Below are 17,798 nucleotides of genomic sequence, written 5' to 3'. Positions count from 1 at the left end.
CAATATGTATATTTAAGCATTCAGAAATAAGAGGAAGAGGGTGTCATTTTATAGGACAAGGGGTGGAAAATGAAGGAGTGAAAATGAATTACTGCAGATATATAGGCAGGTTGATAAGAATATATGAGCAGGTTCATAGGGCATGTAAGAACATCATCTATATTTCATAGCAAACACTTATTTTTCATTTTTTTTTTATGGATTTTAATTTTTAATTTTTTAATTTTCCTTTTTATAATGTTAAGAGAGAGATAGCCCGCCCCTTTGAAAAGAAGGTCCCCGTGGGTTTAGGCTCTGTACCTTGTTAACAGGAAAATGACTGCTTAGCTCTAGAAGGATTCGGATATTATTTTTTTTTAATAGCAGGCCATTTTTCATCAAATGGGTTTTGAAGGATTGTTCATTTGACAGCGATTCTTTTTTTTTTTTTTTGGGGTTTCAAAGATTGTTGAATGCTTTGCCATTAATTCTTTCTGGGTTTTCAATGACAAGCGTTCGATCGGAAGAATTTCGAGGAAGCTTGGTTGGTGAAAACAGAGTCCGGTAATGGGTCGCAGTTCAAAGAAGAAGCGCGGAGGAAGGCGGAGCAAGGGCCGCGCGCCTTCCAAAGACCACGCCTCTCACGCCGTTGACAATACGGAGCTTATCGCCGAGGAGCTCACCGCCCTGTGAGTGTTTCTTCACCCAATAAATGAAGTCTCTGTGTGTTTGGTGTGAACTTGTTACATCATTAGGAATATGGCAGCATTGAAAGATTGATGGTAAGCTACAGGTTTGTTTTATGATTTGATTGACGTGGGCTATTGTATTTTAATGAATTCGGGATCTAATTGTGTTTTTCTGAATTTTTAATGAATTTAAGTTTTAATTTAGCTGCTATGGTGTGACTACTACATAAATAGTCTGAGGACCAACTTGTTTGTGTTCAGAAAAAAATTCTGCTGCCACCAGAAAAGATTGTGGAGCTTGTTTGTTTTTTTTTGTTTTTTTTTTTGGGGGGGGGGGGGGGGTGGTGTTGAAACGAACTCTTGAGAGTGCTTCTTGATTTATCCCAGCCATGCAATAAAGAAGATAGTGGGTATAGGATGATGGAGATGGTAAAGAGAGTGGAGGATAACCAATGGAGATAACCCCGAGAGGAGACACATTTGCAATGAGAATTGTGATTGGAGAAGGGAGACAGGAAAATGGTAAGGGAAATGCTAAGGGACGACAGGTTAGGTGTTTTTTCCCAACTCAAACATCCTTGTCATGGGAGCTATTTCTAGAATATGAGAACATGTCAGACCTTTATGAACTGTTGATGCGGCAAAAGCATGAGGCTGATTTGTAGTGGGAAAGTTAGTCATAGATTGTAACTTTTCAATCATCAATTGGACCATAGGATGAGAGATGTAAATTGTTAAGAGGTAGGAGTTGCAAATGTTGCTGGGGTGCAGACAGGTAGTTGAAAAGATTGTTAATGACAAGCACCCCAAGGAGTAAAAGGATGTTAACTTCTCTAAGAAATTTATGCCATTTTTGGGATTTAAGTGATGGACAAGACTCAATAGCTTCTCCAAGAAAATATGATGAACATTTTTTTAGAAAAAGAAATTCATTAATAGAGAGGGGAGAAAATTATAGAGAAAGGAGGATAAGATATCCTTATAAATACAAACAAAAGCAAAGAAACAAAAACAATTACGTTAGAATCCCTTTACAATTCCATTGAAGATCCGACGATAGAATTCCCTGAAAGAAACCTAAAGAAGGAGCCCCAAAAGAAGCAAGAAAAGTAACTCTATTCCAAAGAAGATGCAAGGGATTAATTTTGCCGTTGAAAATTCTTGCGTTCCTTTCAACCCATAAGGTCCAAAAGAGGCCAAAAACGGCACATCTCTATAAAACTATTCCCTGCTTACTCCTCTCAAAACCAGTGTACCACGCGCTAACAAGAAAGCATTAACAGTTTGAGGCAACACGAAAATCTCCTAAAAAACTGAGAAAAGGAAAACCAAAGGCTGCCTAGCCACTTGACAATGAAGAAACAAGTGGTCACTGGTCAATATAAAATGGTTCAAATGAAAAAAAGAATGGCTTGGTATTTTCATCAACTAGGAGAGAAAAGATTTCACGGAGAACAAACTAGAAGAATCCCCAATCCATATCCTTGAATCCCTACCCGTTCTAGGAAAAAAAGACTCCAGTGTATGTCAGCTCCTCAACCTTGCCTGCATTGAGATTTCTAAAAAAAGTGAAAATCCCAGGAGGCAGAGCTCCCTCAAGAGAAAAAAAGCATTAATTGGGGTTTTATGCAAGAGAGATTATGAAAAGATGAGGGATCCAAAGATCTCACCCATCCAAACTTCTGTCCAAAACTGAATAAGATTCGCAATCCCAACTGAATAACAGGTAAGAAGATAGAAGAGGTGTGTAATACGAGAAATAAATGTTTCAAGGGCTTTCCCCTAGGATCCCAATGGTTCCTATGAACTCCTTATTTGCTTTTAATAATCATGTGCCATGAAGCCATTTACCAACTAGTGAAATGTCTTTAGATACCAAATTCTCGAGGCCCAAACCCCCTTTAGACTTAGCTCTTTAACTTTCTCCTAACTAATAAGATGATCCCTTTTTTTTCTCGGTTCCCGACCAAAAAATATCTCCCATAATCTTCTCCAGGTAGCGGCCATCCCTACTGAAACTCTAGAAAGGGAGAGGAATTAAATGGGAATATTTGAAAGAACAATAGTGATAAGAGTAATGTGACCCTCTAAAGATAAATACACCATATTTCAACCTTTAACCTACTGCTCACTCTTTCCACCAATGACTCCCAAAAAGTAGAAGAGTTAGGATTTTTCCACCAAGAGGGAGACCCAAATGAGTAAGAGGCCAATCTTTAGTACAGCCAGCCAAGGTAGCAAAGCTTCTAAATCACCCTCACTCATATTCATACTCGCAACTCCACTTTTTGATATGTCAACCTTCATTACAAAAATTTTCTCAAAAATTTTTACTAAGGTTAAAGCAGAACTACACAAAATTATCATCAACAAATTGAAGGTGAGAAACTACAACGTCCTCCCCACCAAATTTAAGCCTCTAAATCACATCAAGGCCTTGATCATGTCTTAACACATCAACCACAAGGGTGAAAAGAAAAGAAGATAGGGGACCCTCTTGTCTCAACCCTTGTGAAGCCTTAAACCCCTCCCTCAATTGACCATTCATTGTGACGAATGTAGTTACTAAGGGTAAGCACCCTTGATTCATCTCCTCCAAGTCTCTCCAAGGCCCTTCTTAGTCATAACATGATCCAAAAAAGCTCTGGCTAACCATATGATAGCTTTTTCAAAATCCTTTGTCTCTGGCTTCATGTGATGCAGGGGCAGCATCAAGATTCTGCAGCCATGGGAGAGATTTGAAGAAATAGAAGAGAGGAAGAGAGGGGAAGGGAGGAGAGAGGAGATACTAGGGGGAACTCACGTTCAATCAACTATTCAAATTCATCAACTTACTTACAACATGACTTTCACACACTATTTATAAGAAAGCCTAAACAAAATTACGCACATACCCCAAAAATTACATGAATTATAAACAAACCCATACTTTACACAAATATTACAAAAAACCCCTAGATTCTCATAATCCTATTCTAATTGATACTAAACATATAGTTAACTACTAATTAAACCCAACAATTATTAATCCAATTCTTCTTTAGTAGTTTTCAACATGGATCTTCTCATGGTCTTGCTTCTTGTCCTACATCAACTCTCCCCTAGTTAGAAAAAATTCGGCCTCAAATTTTGAAATGTTGGAGGATCAAAAGGGAGAAGAAAACTTGGACTTTTTGAAAGCCAATGCTTGAATGAGACAAGAAACCACATTCTATTGGCAGGACCATAGACTTGACTTGAGAATTAGCATCAATGAACTCAACAGGGATGACAAACTCTACAATAGGAATGTTTGAAAGACTTTGGATGTTTTCAAACACTTCCGTTGCCTTGCTTGTAGTGTCTTCAATTTGAGTAACTTTTACATGATCACTAACCTTAGATTCTTTGTCCTAGTTGGTCGGTAGAGTAGGCTTCAAAATGATTTTCTTCCTATGATAGTGGGAGATATATGTGTTCCCCATGTCCTTGAGTTGCACCCAAATCATCTAACCAAGGAGAACCAAGACGTACATGGCCAATCCCTTCATAGATATGATATTACACTAAACATTATCGACGTAAGCACCCATTTGGATAGGAACCAAACATCTTTCATTAACATGTAAGGTAGTGTTTTCAATCCAAGATATGTCATAAGGTTCTGGATGGGGTTCTGAATAAAGTTGCATATGAATGACTCCATTATAAAAGCCACATTCATTGGACACCTTCCATCAATGATGATTTTGGAAACCTTTTCTCCACATTTGAGAAAGGTGTTGAAAAGCTTGAAATTGTGCCCAACGTTTGGAAAATGGCATCCTTTTTTCTGTAATTTGTCACCATGTTGCTGATTTATGCATATACATGCTGCAGCTATATATCACAACCCTTTAACACAATTTCTCACGAGCCTTACTCCCAATTTCTCAAAAGTTATCTTCAATTCACCTTTGGTATTGATTGTCCTGCTGAAATGAAACAAATTTACAAAGAAAACTCACAAATTACAGCAATAAAACCTGATTTTTTGATGCTGTCAGGGAAAATTTCTAGGGTTTCATGCCAAATTATCGTGCTTGCTTGCAATTAGTGTCTCTGTAATTAAAATATCTCCTTGCAGCTCAAAATATCGCAAAGAAAACCCAAAATATCGTGGCTGGGCAATTTCTCGCAAGATTGGAAACAGGAGATTCTGGCATGTGGGGCACGTGAGCAACTGGCAGTGGTGCTCTGGTGATGAATTTTCAGGCGAGGGTAGATCATGGGGTGGGGAATACAGTGGTGATGGCAGTTGTCAAAAGAACTCTGGCAAGGGTGGATTTTGAAGGGGTTGGTGACTGGATAAGTTTGGCCGGTGCGTGGAGCCGCACGATGGTTAGACGATGATGAAATTTAGAGGGGAAGGGTTTCAGAGGGTTCGTGGTGTGGGTGGTGTTGCAGGATGGTCTCTGAAAAGTGGTGTTCGAGATTTGGGGACAACTGGAATTTCTGAAAAGTTCAGAAACTGCCTTTTGGTGGTTTTTTTTTTTTTTTTTAATGCTGAAATTTCAGAATAGAGAAGAAACAGAGGGAGAATGATGGAAGGGAAATAGAGAGAGGAAAATACAAGAAGGAGATGGGAAACAGACAAGAAGAAGAGGGCAGACTGCTGCTGGGCAGCAGAGGATTGTGGACAGAACAGGAGATCAGAAACAGAGAAGAAAGAATAAGAAGAGAAGGAGGAAGAAGAGAAGAGGAGAAGAGTGAGGGAGAATGGGAGATAAAAGGAGAAAAGGAGAAGCAGCAGCAGCAGAGGGAGATAGAAGTTGCAGAACAGTGGGGGGAGGAAAAAGAGAAGAAGAGGGGGAAGAATAGGATTGAAAGGAAAAGATGGGGGATTTGAAATGGAAGAAAGAGATTGTGGTTGGGCTCTGATACCAAATGATGCAGGGGCAGCATCAAGGTTCTGCAGCCATGGGAGAGATTAGAAGAAATAGAAGAGAGGAATAGAGGGGAAGGGAGGAGAGAGGAGATACCAGGGGGAATTCACATTCAATCAACAATTCAAATTCATCAACAAATTCATCAACAACTAATTTACAACATGGCTTTCATGCACTATTTATAAGAAAGCCTAAACACATAAACTACACACATACCCCTAAAATTACATGAATTATAAACAAACCCATACTTTACACAAATATTACAAACAACCCCCAAATACACATAATCCTATTCTATTAATACTAAACACATAGTAAACTACTAATTAAACCCAACAATTATCAATCCAATTATTCTTAAGTAGTCTCCAACATGGATCTTCCCAACTTCTTGTCCTACATCATCACATCCTCAACCAAGATTTTATGAAGCTAGTAAGCAAGCCGATAGTAGGGTGATAAAGGTAGATTTAGCGTTCTTCTCGTCCATCCAATTTTGATGAAACTAGAGAAATAACTCCATAATAGCCTCCTGCCTCACCTCCCAGATATCTTGAAAGAAAGCCATAGTAAAATCATCTAGGCCTCAGGCCTTATCTCCCCATCTCGAACAAATATCAAAAGGCCTCTCCAACCAAATAGCAAGGTTTGCATCAATAGGACAACAATTGAAGTCCTCTATAATCAACTTGTACTTGCAAGTATCACTATACAAACTCCTATAGAAGTTTGTATCTCCTCCTAGTATGTTGGGAGTCATTTACTTGCACCTTTGAAGTCTAACTCTAGTTATTTACTAAAAAATTTCCTCCTCCTCCCATTGGCCACAATTCGGTTTTACAATCCCGCTTCTTCACTCACTTGACCCTAGACTTTTGCTCCAATTAATGCTCTCTGAAACAAGATCAAATCCAAATCATTTCTAAGGTGATCCCTCCTTACCCTATCCTCCTCACTAGCCAAACCACATTCCTTCCACCTATCCAGGCCTTCAATCTCATCAAGAATCACATTCTTTTGCTCTTTTAGGTCATCAAAAACATTTATATTATACAACTTTAATATGTTTTCACAAACTTCAACTTGTTTATAAATTTGAGCCCTGCCCACATTGGAATGCTAACCGCTCCCCACAAAATAATATGGATTCCCTCAATCAAAATTGCATTAGCCACATCTTTTCAAATTTGAGCAAGGTAGGATATCACTTCATGGGGTTAGCATCCAACAACAACAAACAATGATTTCAGCCTCTTGAGCAACATTTGGAAAAAAATCTTCCTAGGCATCAGTAAACAAAAAATGGTCAATATGGGAAGAAGGCACTCGACCCCTGCCTCAAGTAAAATGATCGTTACTCAATGCTACTATCAAGAATTAGAGAGTCAAACAACCTCATATTGCCAGTCACCTTAGCACCCCCGAACTTGTTGCTAGCTAGGGTAATGACATTGAAATCCTCTTTGACCATCCAATACGAACTACTAAGGTCAAAGAAGAGATTGGCTAGCTCATAAAAAAAGGAGGGCTGCATGGTAGACATTGTGAAATTGATTTGAACCACCAAACACCCAAAACCTTCACTTCTAATAACCTAGAAATAGAAAAAGACAAACAATCCCTCATAGGTGCCACCCTAGTGTCCCATGCGATAATATACCCCTTAGACACTCTAGAGGAAGGACTAAACATCCAAGCTCTTAGCCTTGACTCCCTAAAACCCTTTACTGACATGCTACCACCTCTGCCTTAGATTCCTAGATGAACAAAATATTAGGGGAACTCTATTATTTAAATCTCTAATTCCTTTACTCTTCTTGTAACACCCTAAACCCCAAACTTCCAAGAGAGAAACTTCATTAGTAACTAAAGTCCTAATATTATCCAAACGCCTCTCTCCTTTCTCACAATTAACTGAGGAAAAAGCAAGTTTGCTTGGTTTTTAAAATTTCAAGATTTTTTCCTATAATAATACCCACTATATCAATCCTAATGACTTCTCTATTACGGTTCACCAAGCTAAGAGATAACTCATCAAGAATGTCCACGATAGACTTCTCCCTTTTGATTGATTAACTTTGTCACAATGGGGATTAAAAGAAGTAAAAAATGCTTTGGAGTGGAAAATTAAATTTAGAATTAACAATATTTTTGAAGCGAGCCCCAAGAGATTCATTACCCATCTTGTGAACTTCATTAGGTATCTCTTAGGGATCCATGGTCTTTAATTTTTGTGAAATTGTTGAAATTCCATAGAAATTTTCGGTTTCTGTCACCCTAGAAACTGAAATGGCAGTCAATTTTACATAATTTTCATCGGAATTTCAACGAATCATTTGAAGTTTATTGAAATCTTGAAAATTTATCAAAACTTGTCAAAATTTTAAGTATATAAAGAAATTTTCTCAGAATTCAAATGAGAGATTTAGGAGTGAAGTAAAATTTGTTTCTTAATTTAATTTATGTATTTTTTATCAAAACAAAAGACTATTTCGAGGGCTTTTGAAATTATATGAAAAAATAAGCTTACAATAACATTTTATTTGACCATTCATATCTAAATTATCATTATTTGTTTAATGAATAATATTTAAATGATTTATGAATTTTATTTGTATTAACTAAATATGTTTAATGCAAATTATCTTACAAATATGTTTGATACACATATATATTACAACTTTTCCACCATTTAACTTGTAATATATTAGCCTTAAAACTTGCATTTTTATGTTTATTAACCATTTCTAAAGTTTCTTTAAAGTATTCTATGCTTTACTATTGATTTTTGTTATTTTTTTTCAAATTTAAATTAAAATTGACATCAAAATCAAAATTTCTGTTGAAATCTCCGTACTTTTGGAGCTTCAAAATTTAAGTCGAAATTGAAATTTAAGACCTTGCAGGGATCAAATTTGGGACTATTGAAAGAGATGCACTAGAATTGAATGGGCCATATTTGTATGCTAAACTCCCTTGAAAGCTTTAATACCAAGACTATGCTTTGACATCTCAAGGTTTGTTCTAACTCACCCTTCTCCACCTCTTTACAGTCTAGTTGTTGACCGCCTTCTTGCGAAGACTCCGCACCTATATAGTTGGACATGTGTAGATGTTGCAGCTGATCCAATAACAACTCTCCTCCTCAAAGTCATTGTGACAATTCTATTTCCTTATTGACTTCTGGATAGATGTTCAAAACTTCAAATTGATTACAAGCAGAACCTCGTTTCCTTAGCTCTTCAAATATTCTCCCTCCACTCTCATTGCTTCTTTTGCCTTCCTATGAAGCTCTGAAAGGCGATTTAACACCTCAATTTGGTTGGACATTGCTACTCCATCTTCCTTGTCTTCATCACCCTCTCTTGCCATCATAACCCTTTTTCCTGTTTCCTAGCTCCCTAAAAAGAACAACATTGTGAATGCCATGCTTTTGGTCATTAGTTCTAGGCAACAAGAACGTTCTCTTTTGTTCTTTGATGGACCTTTTTAATGATTTGTTTTTAAAGGAGTAAAAACTTTGGCCCACTCGCAAAAGCTCCATTTTGACTGAGAGAATATCAGGTGACCCTCCTTTACTTATTGAATTTGATCTAGCCTCATTAAGATTTCTTAAGTTATGGCTCTAACTTGAGAACTAGCTTAAGTTCCACGAATTCTTTCCCATCACTAGGCCTAGCATTATGGCCTTATGCACCATTCTACTACGACCCCTTTAATTTAAAAAAAAAAATTGCCCCTTTATTAGCACAATTTGCTAGTAGCATCTATGGATTTTTTTGCAAAATAAAACTATTAAAATTGTCTTCCTGGCCTCTATTTGCCTTAAAAACTCCATTGCCTTTCCAAAGGAGCCCCAAAATGATTGAATGGTGTTTGCTAGTGGTTCTCACTATGCAATCGAACGATTTCACCCTTCTCACCTACGTAGAACCACAATCCAAGCATTTGGGTTACTTTTCCTCTTTGAACTTCTTCTCCTCTCTCCTTTTTTTTTTTGGGTGCCTATTTTGCCTGCCTTTATGCAACCCTCCAACATATCAAGAATTTTCTTCTACTCTAAGGCTTACTATTATCCCATGCTCATATCATTTGGATGGCCATTTTATTTAGAATCTTCTTTTGATGAAAATGCTAAAATTCAGCATAAAATCTTGGCCTTATGCCCTCCTTGCTAAATTGCTTTAACAACTCCCTTTAAAGGATTCATCCCTTTGGCATAGAGTCTTAAAGTAAGTTTGAATTTGATAAGATTATCCCTACTACTCAAAGTGCGTTTAATGGGGAGGGGAGAGACAAATAGTAGATGCTATTTTAGTTGCTAATGAGGTGGTGGAGGATATTCATTGGAGAAAGAAGAGGAGCTTCCTTTTCAAATTTGATTTTGAGGAAGCTTGTGATAGAGTTGGTTGGAGTTTCTTAGATAAAATTTTTGTGAATAGGTTTTGGTGAGCATTGGTGCTAGTGGATAAAGGGTTGTTTGTATAATATGTGGTTCTTGGTAGTTGTGAATGGTGAACCTAAGTCATGGTTTATGGCCTCGAGAGGTATTAGACAAGGAGATGCACTTTCCTCCTTTTTGTTTTTCCTAGTAGTTGATGTTTTCAGTATGATGGTGGATAGGGTAGTGGATCAGGGGTTGGCAATGGGGAGAGATGGAGTGGTGATTTTTCATCTATAGTTTGCTGATGACACCATTTTCTTTGAGATGATCGTAGCCCTTCTTTTAGGAGTGTTTATTCTCCAAGTTTTTGAGTGGGTGTCTGGGCTTAAAATTAATATAGGGAAGAGTATTTTAGTGGTGGTGATGTGCCCATTGAGCATGCTAGTGAGTGGTCCTTCGATGCGGGATGTGGTTTATTGGATTGGCCTTTGACTTATTTAGGGGTCCCTTTGGTAATTCCAGATCTACATATTTTCTAAATCCGGTAGTGGAAAGGGTGGAGGAGTGTTTAGATGGCCGGTAGGGGCTCTTTTCTCTCTTGGGGGTAGAATCACTCTCATTCAGGCTTGTTTGTCTAGTGTCATGTATTATTTGCCTATTTTTAAGATTCTTGTGGGGATTGCTAGTAAGTTTGAGATAATTATGAGATATTTCTTGTGATCTTGAGTTGAGGGGCCATAGGTATCATTTAGTAAGTTGGGAAGTGGTTTGTAGGTCTAAAATGGAGGGTGGGCTGGGTATTGGAAAGCTGGTTTTTAAAAACACCGCTCTCTTAGCTAAATGGTTATGGCGTTCCCCCCCTAGAAGATTCTTTCCTATGGCATAGAGTTACTAGAAGTAAGTTTGAGTTGAGCGAGAATGGATACCAGCTTAAGGGGGGAGTGTTATGGTTATTTTGGTCATTTAACATTATTAGTATGTGCTAATGTTATGTTAATAAGTGTGAGTTAGTGAGGGTATTATGGTCATTGGTATGTGCTTGACATATATTATAAATAGAGAGACCTATTGTCCTGATTTGGTCTTCTGTTTTACCCATTTCTCAGCAAATACTAAGACTAATTTCCTTGGGGTTGGAAGGTAATGAAGGTTTCAATCATCTCGTGAGGTGGGAATGTGGGGTGACATGTTAGCTATGTGAATCTTGTGGTATGACTTTTTCTAATTTATGTATTTTCCATCTATTTTTCAAATAATTTGTTTGTTAGCAGTTGGCTGAATTTGCTAACATATTAACATTGGAAAAATTGGCATTCAAATGTGGATGATCCCATTCTACTGCAGCTGCACAGTGATGTTAGCACTAATTACTGGTGATTCTTCATTGCAGTTTAATTTACTGTTATGTTACTCCATCCCTCCCTCTAGAACAAAAAAGGACTCTACTATATGATTTTTGAAGTGTTATAATATATCATATCCATGTGTCTCATTATATTTGCTGCTTCTAGACCTGGTTAGCTGGGACGACATCATTTTGGATGGCACCTAGAAAATATCTGTGATGTTTTTAGAAGCATGTGCTATTTTTTGATTATAACATTGTTTCATTGACATGTGTGCGCACTCGTGGGATTTTTAGGTGTGCAATTTTTCAGGAGGACCTCAAAATTGTTTCGGAGTCATCTCCACAGATCATTATTAAGCTCAGGTTGCCTTTCAGTTATTCATTTTATCTTTACATCATAGTCATGTATTCATCAAACGAACCATAATTATCCTGTTCAAGTTTTGCTTAACTTGAAATGCAAACAGGCCTTACTCAAAGGATACGGGTTATGAGGATCCAGATGTTTCCGCTCTTCTTTCAGTTAGGTCAGTGTAGTTTTGTGCACTGCTGTTCTTATTTTACATCAATCACTGTTTATTTTTTAACGGTTCTTTTGTTTTTTCATGTTTGATTAGGTGCTTGCCAGGGTATCCATATAAGTGTCCAAGGCTGCAGATTACTCCAGAGAAAGGTTTGTCCAGAGTTGATGCTGATAATCTTCTTTCTCTGCTTCAAGACCAGGTATGAGGTTACTCCGGATTCATTGAATGCTTTATTTTTAAAAGGGGAATGTGAAAGTATTTGGCAATAATATAGTTAGGAAAGCTAACATCTTACCCAAGATTGATTTGTTTTGATAGAAAAGAAGATGTGGGAGTTTTGACGGAGCTGGAGGAGGTGAAGTGGGCCATTGAAAATAAGCCAGAGAATGTGATTTTTAGGGAAATGAGGAGTTGGAGGCAAAATATTAATTTAAATGGTTAGAAAGGGTGATTATAATTCTATATTTTTTCTTAGACCAGGAGGACAGGCCTTGGATCAACGGTAAGATTGTTCCTTTGTGATTGTTTGGTCACGGGTTTGAGTCCAAGGGAACATCCTCTCTGCATAGAAAAGCAGGGGTAAGGCTGCGTACATGGTAACGATTCTCCCCTTTCCCTCACAAAGTGGGGAGCCTTGTGGCTCAGGGATGCTTTTTTTTCACTTTATTTCTTCATAGGCTGTCTGATGGTAAGATTAAGGAGAAATTTAGTGAGGGAATTGGAGTTGAGAGGAATAATCTCTTCTGATCCTTAATTGATTGCAAATGAGATCACTGATTTTTTTCCCCCCAATTTATTTACTGAGGAGGTTGGGAGTAAACCAATGATTTGAGGGATTAGAGTGGAGCCCTATTTCTAGTGTCGGGATGAGTTGTTTGGAGTGGCCTTTTGAAGAGCAGGTTAGGAATTTTTTGTTTGGGATTGATAGGTATAAGGCTCCAGATCCAATTTCAGGGTTGTTGGGATGTGGCTACTGATTTGATGAAGGTTCTAAATGAATTCTATTTTAATGAGGTTGTTAAGGAACTGCTTTACCTAAAAGCTGAAGCTGTTATGTGTGGGCTGACAATGTATATCAAGCTTTAACACTTTCCTGTGTAGGCCGATTGCACGTGGAGAGATAAACAAGCTGTAAATAACACTGCAAAATAAACACGGGCGACAAGAGTAGATCCCAGGACCTCCTAACACCTATAGTTTGATACCATGTTAAGCAACCACTCTACCGAAAAGCTTAAGCTGTTACACTGTGGGCCAACAATGTATATCGAGCTTTAACAGGGTTCTTAGGCAAAAGCTTTAATTCGACTTTCATTACTTTAGTGCCTAAGAAGGATTAGGCTTCAAAAGTTGCTGATTTTTTATCTATTAGTCTAATTGTATAAAGTTGTTGTTGTGAAAGTGCTTGTAGATAGGTGGAGTAAATAAGGGACACTATCACTTAGGCCCGAAGTGCTTTCTTTGGGGGAAGTCATTTTCAATGGGAAGCCATCAGCAACGAAAGGATTTCCAATAAAATAATTTGTGAGGGAGAAGAAAGCACTAGAAGTTGCATCCTTATATATCTCTACCTCTCTCTCTCTATATATATATGCACATATATACATATACATATAAGCAATTATTTTTAAAACTGTCACAAAACGGTCATAAAACAATCAGAAAAAGGTAAAAAACGGTTAACAATAATGGTCAAAACTATTTTATAACGATTAATAAAACTAAATAAAATATTGAAATGACTGTTAGAGGAGAGCAGTAAAAGATTTTGAAATACTTTTACACAGAATACCAACAATCTCCCTTTATTTCAAACATTAAAGAATATCTGGGTTTAACCAACTAGAATGCAATGTATCGTATCTGGTGCCTTTTAGGCTATGAACGAAACCTAGGATGATAAGTTGTGATCCATAAAAGTATGGTGAAACATTAAGTCTCTATGAACAATTGTAAGTCAAATTAGCTTACCATCTACAATCTGCATTACAATCTTAAGCTGCTGTTCAACGTGGATTGGTGTGAATAAGCCATGCACCTTGCCTAGATTTCATGAGTGCTCTGGCAATCCTGCCTCAGATTATATAGGAGTGGCCCCACTCCACACTCATATAGGTGAAATCATCAAGTTTGCATTGCAATTAAGCACACCATCATAAGGGCAACGAAATTCATTAAAAGAAAGTGCTCAACCTCTCACATTCACTATCCTCATCCTGGGAATGGGCATTTATAAATTCAATAATAGTGTATACAAGGACAATTGATGACTTTTTATTACCTATACGAACCTACTTCATGGGATCTCCAATCACATAGGTTGGGTTACCATCACCTTTGACCTTCGGTTATTGGCATAAATCCCTTTCCCCTCGATGAGGTACACACTGGCTTTCTACCTGGTGGTTAGTCAGAGGATCTGCTAAATTCATCTCTGAGCTCATATAATGTAGGGAAATTAACCCCATACTCAGCACCTATGTTACAACATTATGTCTGTTTTCTTGTTATATTTTATTCTTTGTATAAACTAGTGTAACTTGGCAAACACAGTGCATAGACACAAATGGAACTGGTTTCATCCATATAAAGGGGCATCTACTAAAAAAATTTCTTGGTCACTCAATTTCACTTCCTGCCATCTCTAAGGAAATAAACTCGGACTCAATGGTAGATTGAGCTCTAAGTTTGGATAATTTCCAAGACACAACAGCCCCTCTTAAGGTAAAGACATAACTGCTAGTGGGTTTTTTCTCATCTGAATTAGAGATTCAATTATCATTACTGTAACCCCTTCTAATACAACAGAAAATCCACTGCACATGATAATCCATGGTGTCTCTCAAGTATCTTGGTAGTCTCAGTCAAGATGCTGATTATATCTACACAATTTATAAACTGCATATGCTATATCAAGATGAGTATAATTCATGAAATGTAACAAACTCCAAATTATCTTTGCATATTCTGATTGTGATTCACTATCACCTGTATTTTTCTTTAATTGTAAGTTCACATCAATCAAAAGGCATGGAAATATGTATCCCTCTAAATAAAGTGCACCATGACATCTTCTAATGACATATGTTTCCTTTTGGTAAATTTCAACGAGTCTCCTAACCACCAAGGCATCTAGCAATTTTTAGGTCCTTCAACAATCTGCTATACTCGTGGATTTGGGATTGCACATCCCTGTCATCAGTCAATTCATTAAAAGAGAGAGAGAGAGAGAGAGAGAGAACTTACATAGTAAAACCTCAATGGTAACTGATGAAAATAGTTTTGGATCTAGACCAAAAATTCACTCTTTAAGTAGAAATATGTCACGATGATTCAGAAATCTTCACAAACAAAAAATAGTTTCAACTGATTATTTGAAAAAAAAAAAAAAGTCTTAGTTGCTTTCTCAGAAGCTTCATGTCATTCCATTACTTTGCATGTATCCTATGCAATGGCAGATTATATCATAGTAACCTTTCATGTGCCAAAATTTGCACTGAAAAGGATTTTATAATTCAAGAAAGTTGTATATACCAAGCTTTCAAATCCTGTGAATTTTTAATTCTGGAATTAATAAATATTGAAGTTTAGCAATCAACAAGATTTATTGACCCAACTAGCCATTTACCCTGCTTCTTAGTTGTTAAGCCGGCAAACAAATAATAACAATATCCTGAGTTTTGTTTCTAAATAATAAAGAAATGAAAACTATATCAACTAACCTCAATTTCAAATGAAAACACTAACACAAGTTGCTGTTCCAAATCAAAATAGAAACCACGTAGTGAACAAATTCAACTGCTAGGACTTGGAAAATAAATTCAATCCCAAGTCACAACATATATCCATGCACCTTATCAATCATCATGCAGCAACGTTAGAAAATAGTAATAAAATTACTTTTGAATAAGGTAAAACAAAGTAATTCACTGGTCAACCAATGCCTTCAACATTTCTTTAAAATTAATTTTATTTTTTAATTTTTCAATGCTATCACAGATCAACCAATCTCTGAAAATGCTCTAAAATAGATAACAATGATGATAATAATTCATAATTTTAAAATATGTCGCTAGACGTCTCAATTTTAAACACGTCTTGGAAAGACATAGATAGTGAACTCTGTAGCATCAATTCAAAGACGTAGCATCAATATGATTAGAATATTTTTTTCTTATTCTTCCCTAAGATTGTTGAAAGAATGAATCTGAAAACAAGATGAGAAAAATAAAATTGAGAAACTTATCGGTTGAGGCATGCGTAGCACTCTGCTTAAGGAAGATTGCGCCCCTTCAAGAACTGTGTTGAAGGCTTGTTGGTGTATACCCCCAGGACACAATAACCCTTTTTCGATTGGCGTGCACTCACCAATCGGGGGACAAGGACAGCATGACTTGGTTAACCCAGACATATATTGTAACAATGACTACAAGAAATCATCATTAGATCAGCAACAAAAAAATTTTCAAAGAAAAGAATTTTGTGAGAAAGAAGAAAACACTAGAAGCTATGTACTTATCCATCTCTGTATATAGATACACACTCACATGAACACTTAATTTTAAAATGGTCACAAAAAGGTTATAAAACAGTCAAAAAAGGGTCACAAAAAGTGTTAAAAATGGTTAACAATAACGGTCAAAACTGTTTTATAACGATTAATTGAACTAAATAAAATATTTAAACGACCGTTAAAGGAGAGTAGTAATGGCTTTCGAAATACTTTTACACAAAATACCAACAGCGTGTAGATCTAAGATGGAGGGTGGTTTGGGTCTTCGAAATTTGGTGTCTAAAAACACCCCCGTTATAGGGTAAATGGCAGTCCCCCATTATAGGGCAAATGGCTGTGGTATTTTCCTTTTGAGGAAAGCTTCCTTTGGCATAAAGTTATAAAAAGTAAATTTGGCTTACATTGTAATGGGTGGGGTATTTATTGGGGTTTAAGTTGTTTTATGGAGAGCCTTTGGAAGAATACTGCTTATATTATCCTTCAATTATTCCTTATATAAAATATGTTGTCTGGAAAGCTAAAGCCCCCTCTGAGACAAAGGCAGTTACTTTTTTGGTTGTTCTTAATGGAGTTAAGGAGGCCTTTGAAGGTGCTATTTTTGCCAATGTTTTTGCTCTCGTGGTTTGATAATTCAGAATCTGCATCGCATCTATTTTTTGCATTGTTGTTTCTTTTGGGAGATTTGGAGCAAGTCATTTGTTAATTTTGGGGAAAATTGGGCTTGCCTGGATTTGGTGGAGGAATTATTACGTTTTATCTTTTACAGGTTTTGAAAGAGTGGTGATGGTTTAGCCTTGTGGCATCATTGCAGTTCCATGGGAATTGTGGGTGGAAAGGAATGCTTGTGTCTTTTCAAGGAAGAAGAATTTTGGTATTTTTCTTTGGGAGGATTCAGTACGTTGCAGCTGGATGTTTTAAAAGGGTGTCTTTCTGGATCTTCAGAGAGATTGCAAGGCGGTTCAATTGATTGTCTTTGATTCTATTTTGTTTTCTTCTTTTTCTAGGAGGATCTTATTCTCCTCTATGCCCCCCCCCCCCCCCCCCCCCCACAAAAAAAAACAATCACACACAATGTATATCTTCTTTTCTTCTTCACCCCTCTTCCCCACAAAAAAAGCAAACCCCTAAATGCTGAAAATTGCATATATATTAGATCACAAAAGAAATATTGAGAAAGATAAAAGAAGGGCATCCCTAGGCACAAGGCACCCCGCTTTGCGAGGGTAGGGGGAGGGTTGTCATAGTATACGCAGCCTTACCCTTGATTTTATATATTGAGAAGATAATAGAGAAAATTACGAACTAGAAGAGGATGAGAAATCATCATATCAGAAAAATGTAAAGAAATGAAAAACCAAAGAGAAAAAAAAAAAGCTAACAAACCCCAAAAGAAAACCCCTCTTCAAGCCCTTCCCTTCATAATTGATAGAGTTCTATAATCTTGGTAATCC

The 17,798-nt window shown here is 37.0% G+C and overlaps 1 protein-coding gene across 1 annotated transcript in view; it reads left to right on the top strand.

The window, feature by feature from the left end:
* Window positions 1–291: 291 nt before the first annotated feature.
* LOC131150353 (eIF-2-alpha kinase GCN2) overlaps window positions 292–17,798 on the top strand; it is a 151,965-nt gene continuing 134,458 nt past the window's right edge. The window contains exons 1-4 of the mRNA XM_058101030.1: window positions 292–668; window positions 11,605–11,673; window positions 11,778–11,837; window positions 11,928–12,033. Of these exons, the coding sequence (XP_057957013.1) occupies window positions 547–668; window positions 11,605–11,673; window positions 11,778–11,837; window positions 11,928–12,033 (357 nt within the window). The 5' untranslated portion in view covers window positions 292–546. The remainder of the gene's footprint in view (window positions 669–11,604; window positions 11,674–11,777; window positions 11,838–11,927; window positions 12,034–17,798) is intronic.

The sequence above is a fragment of the Malania oleifera genome, chromosome 3 (assembly GCF_029873635.1).
Source record: "Malania oleifera isolate guangnan ecotype guangnan chromosome 3, ASM2987363v1, whole genome shotgun sequence".
Classification (NCBI taxonomy): domain Eukaryota; kingdom Viridiplantae; phylum Streptophyta; class Magnoliopsida; order Santalales; family Ximeniaceae; genus Malania; species Malania oleifera.
Note: the sequence above shows the minus strand (reverse complement) of the source record. Positions and strands in the feature narration are given on the sequence as shown.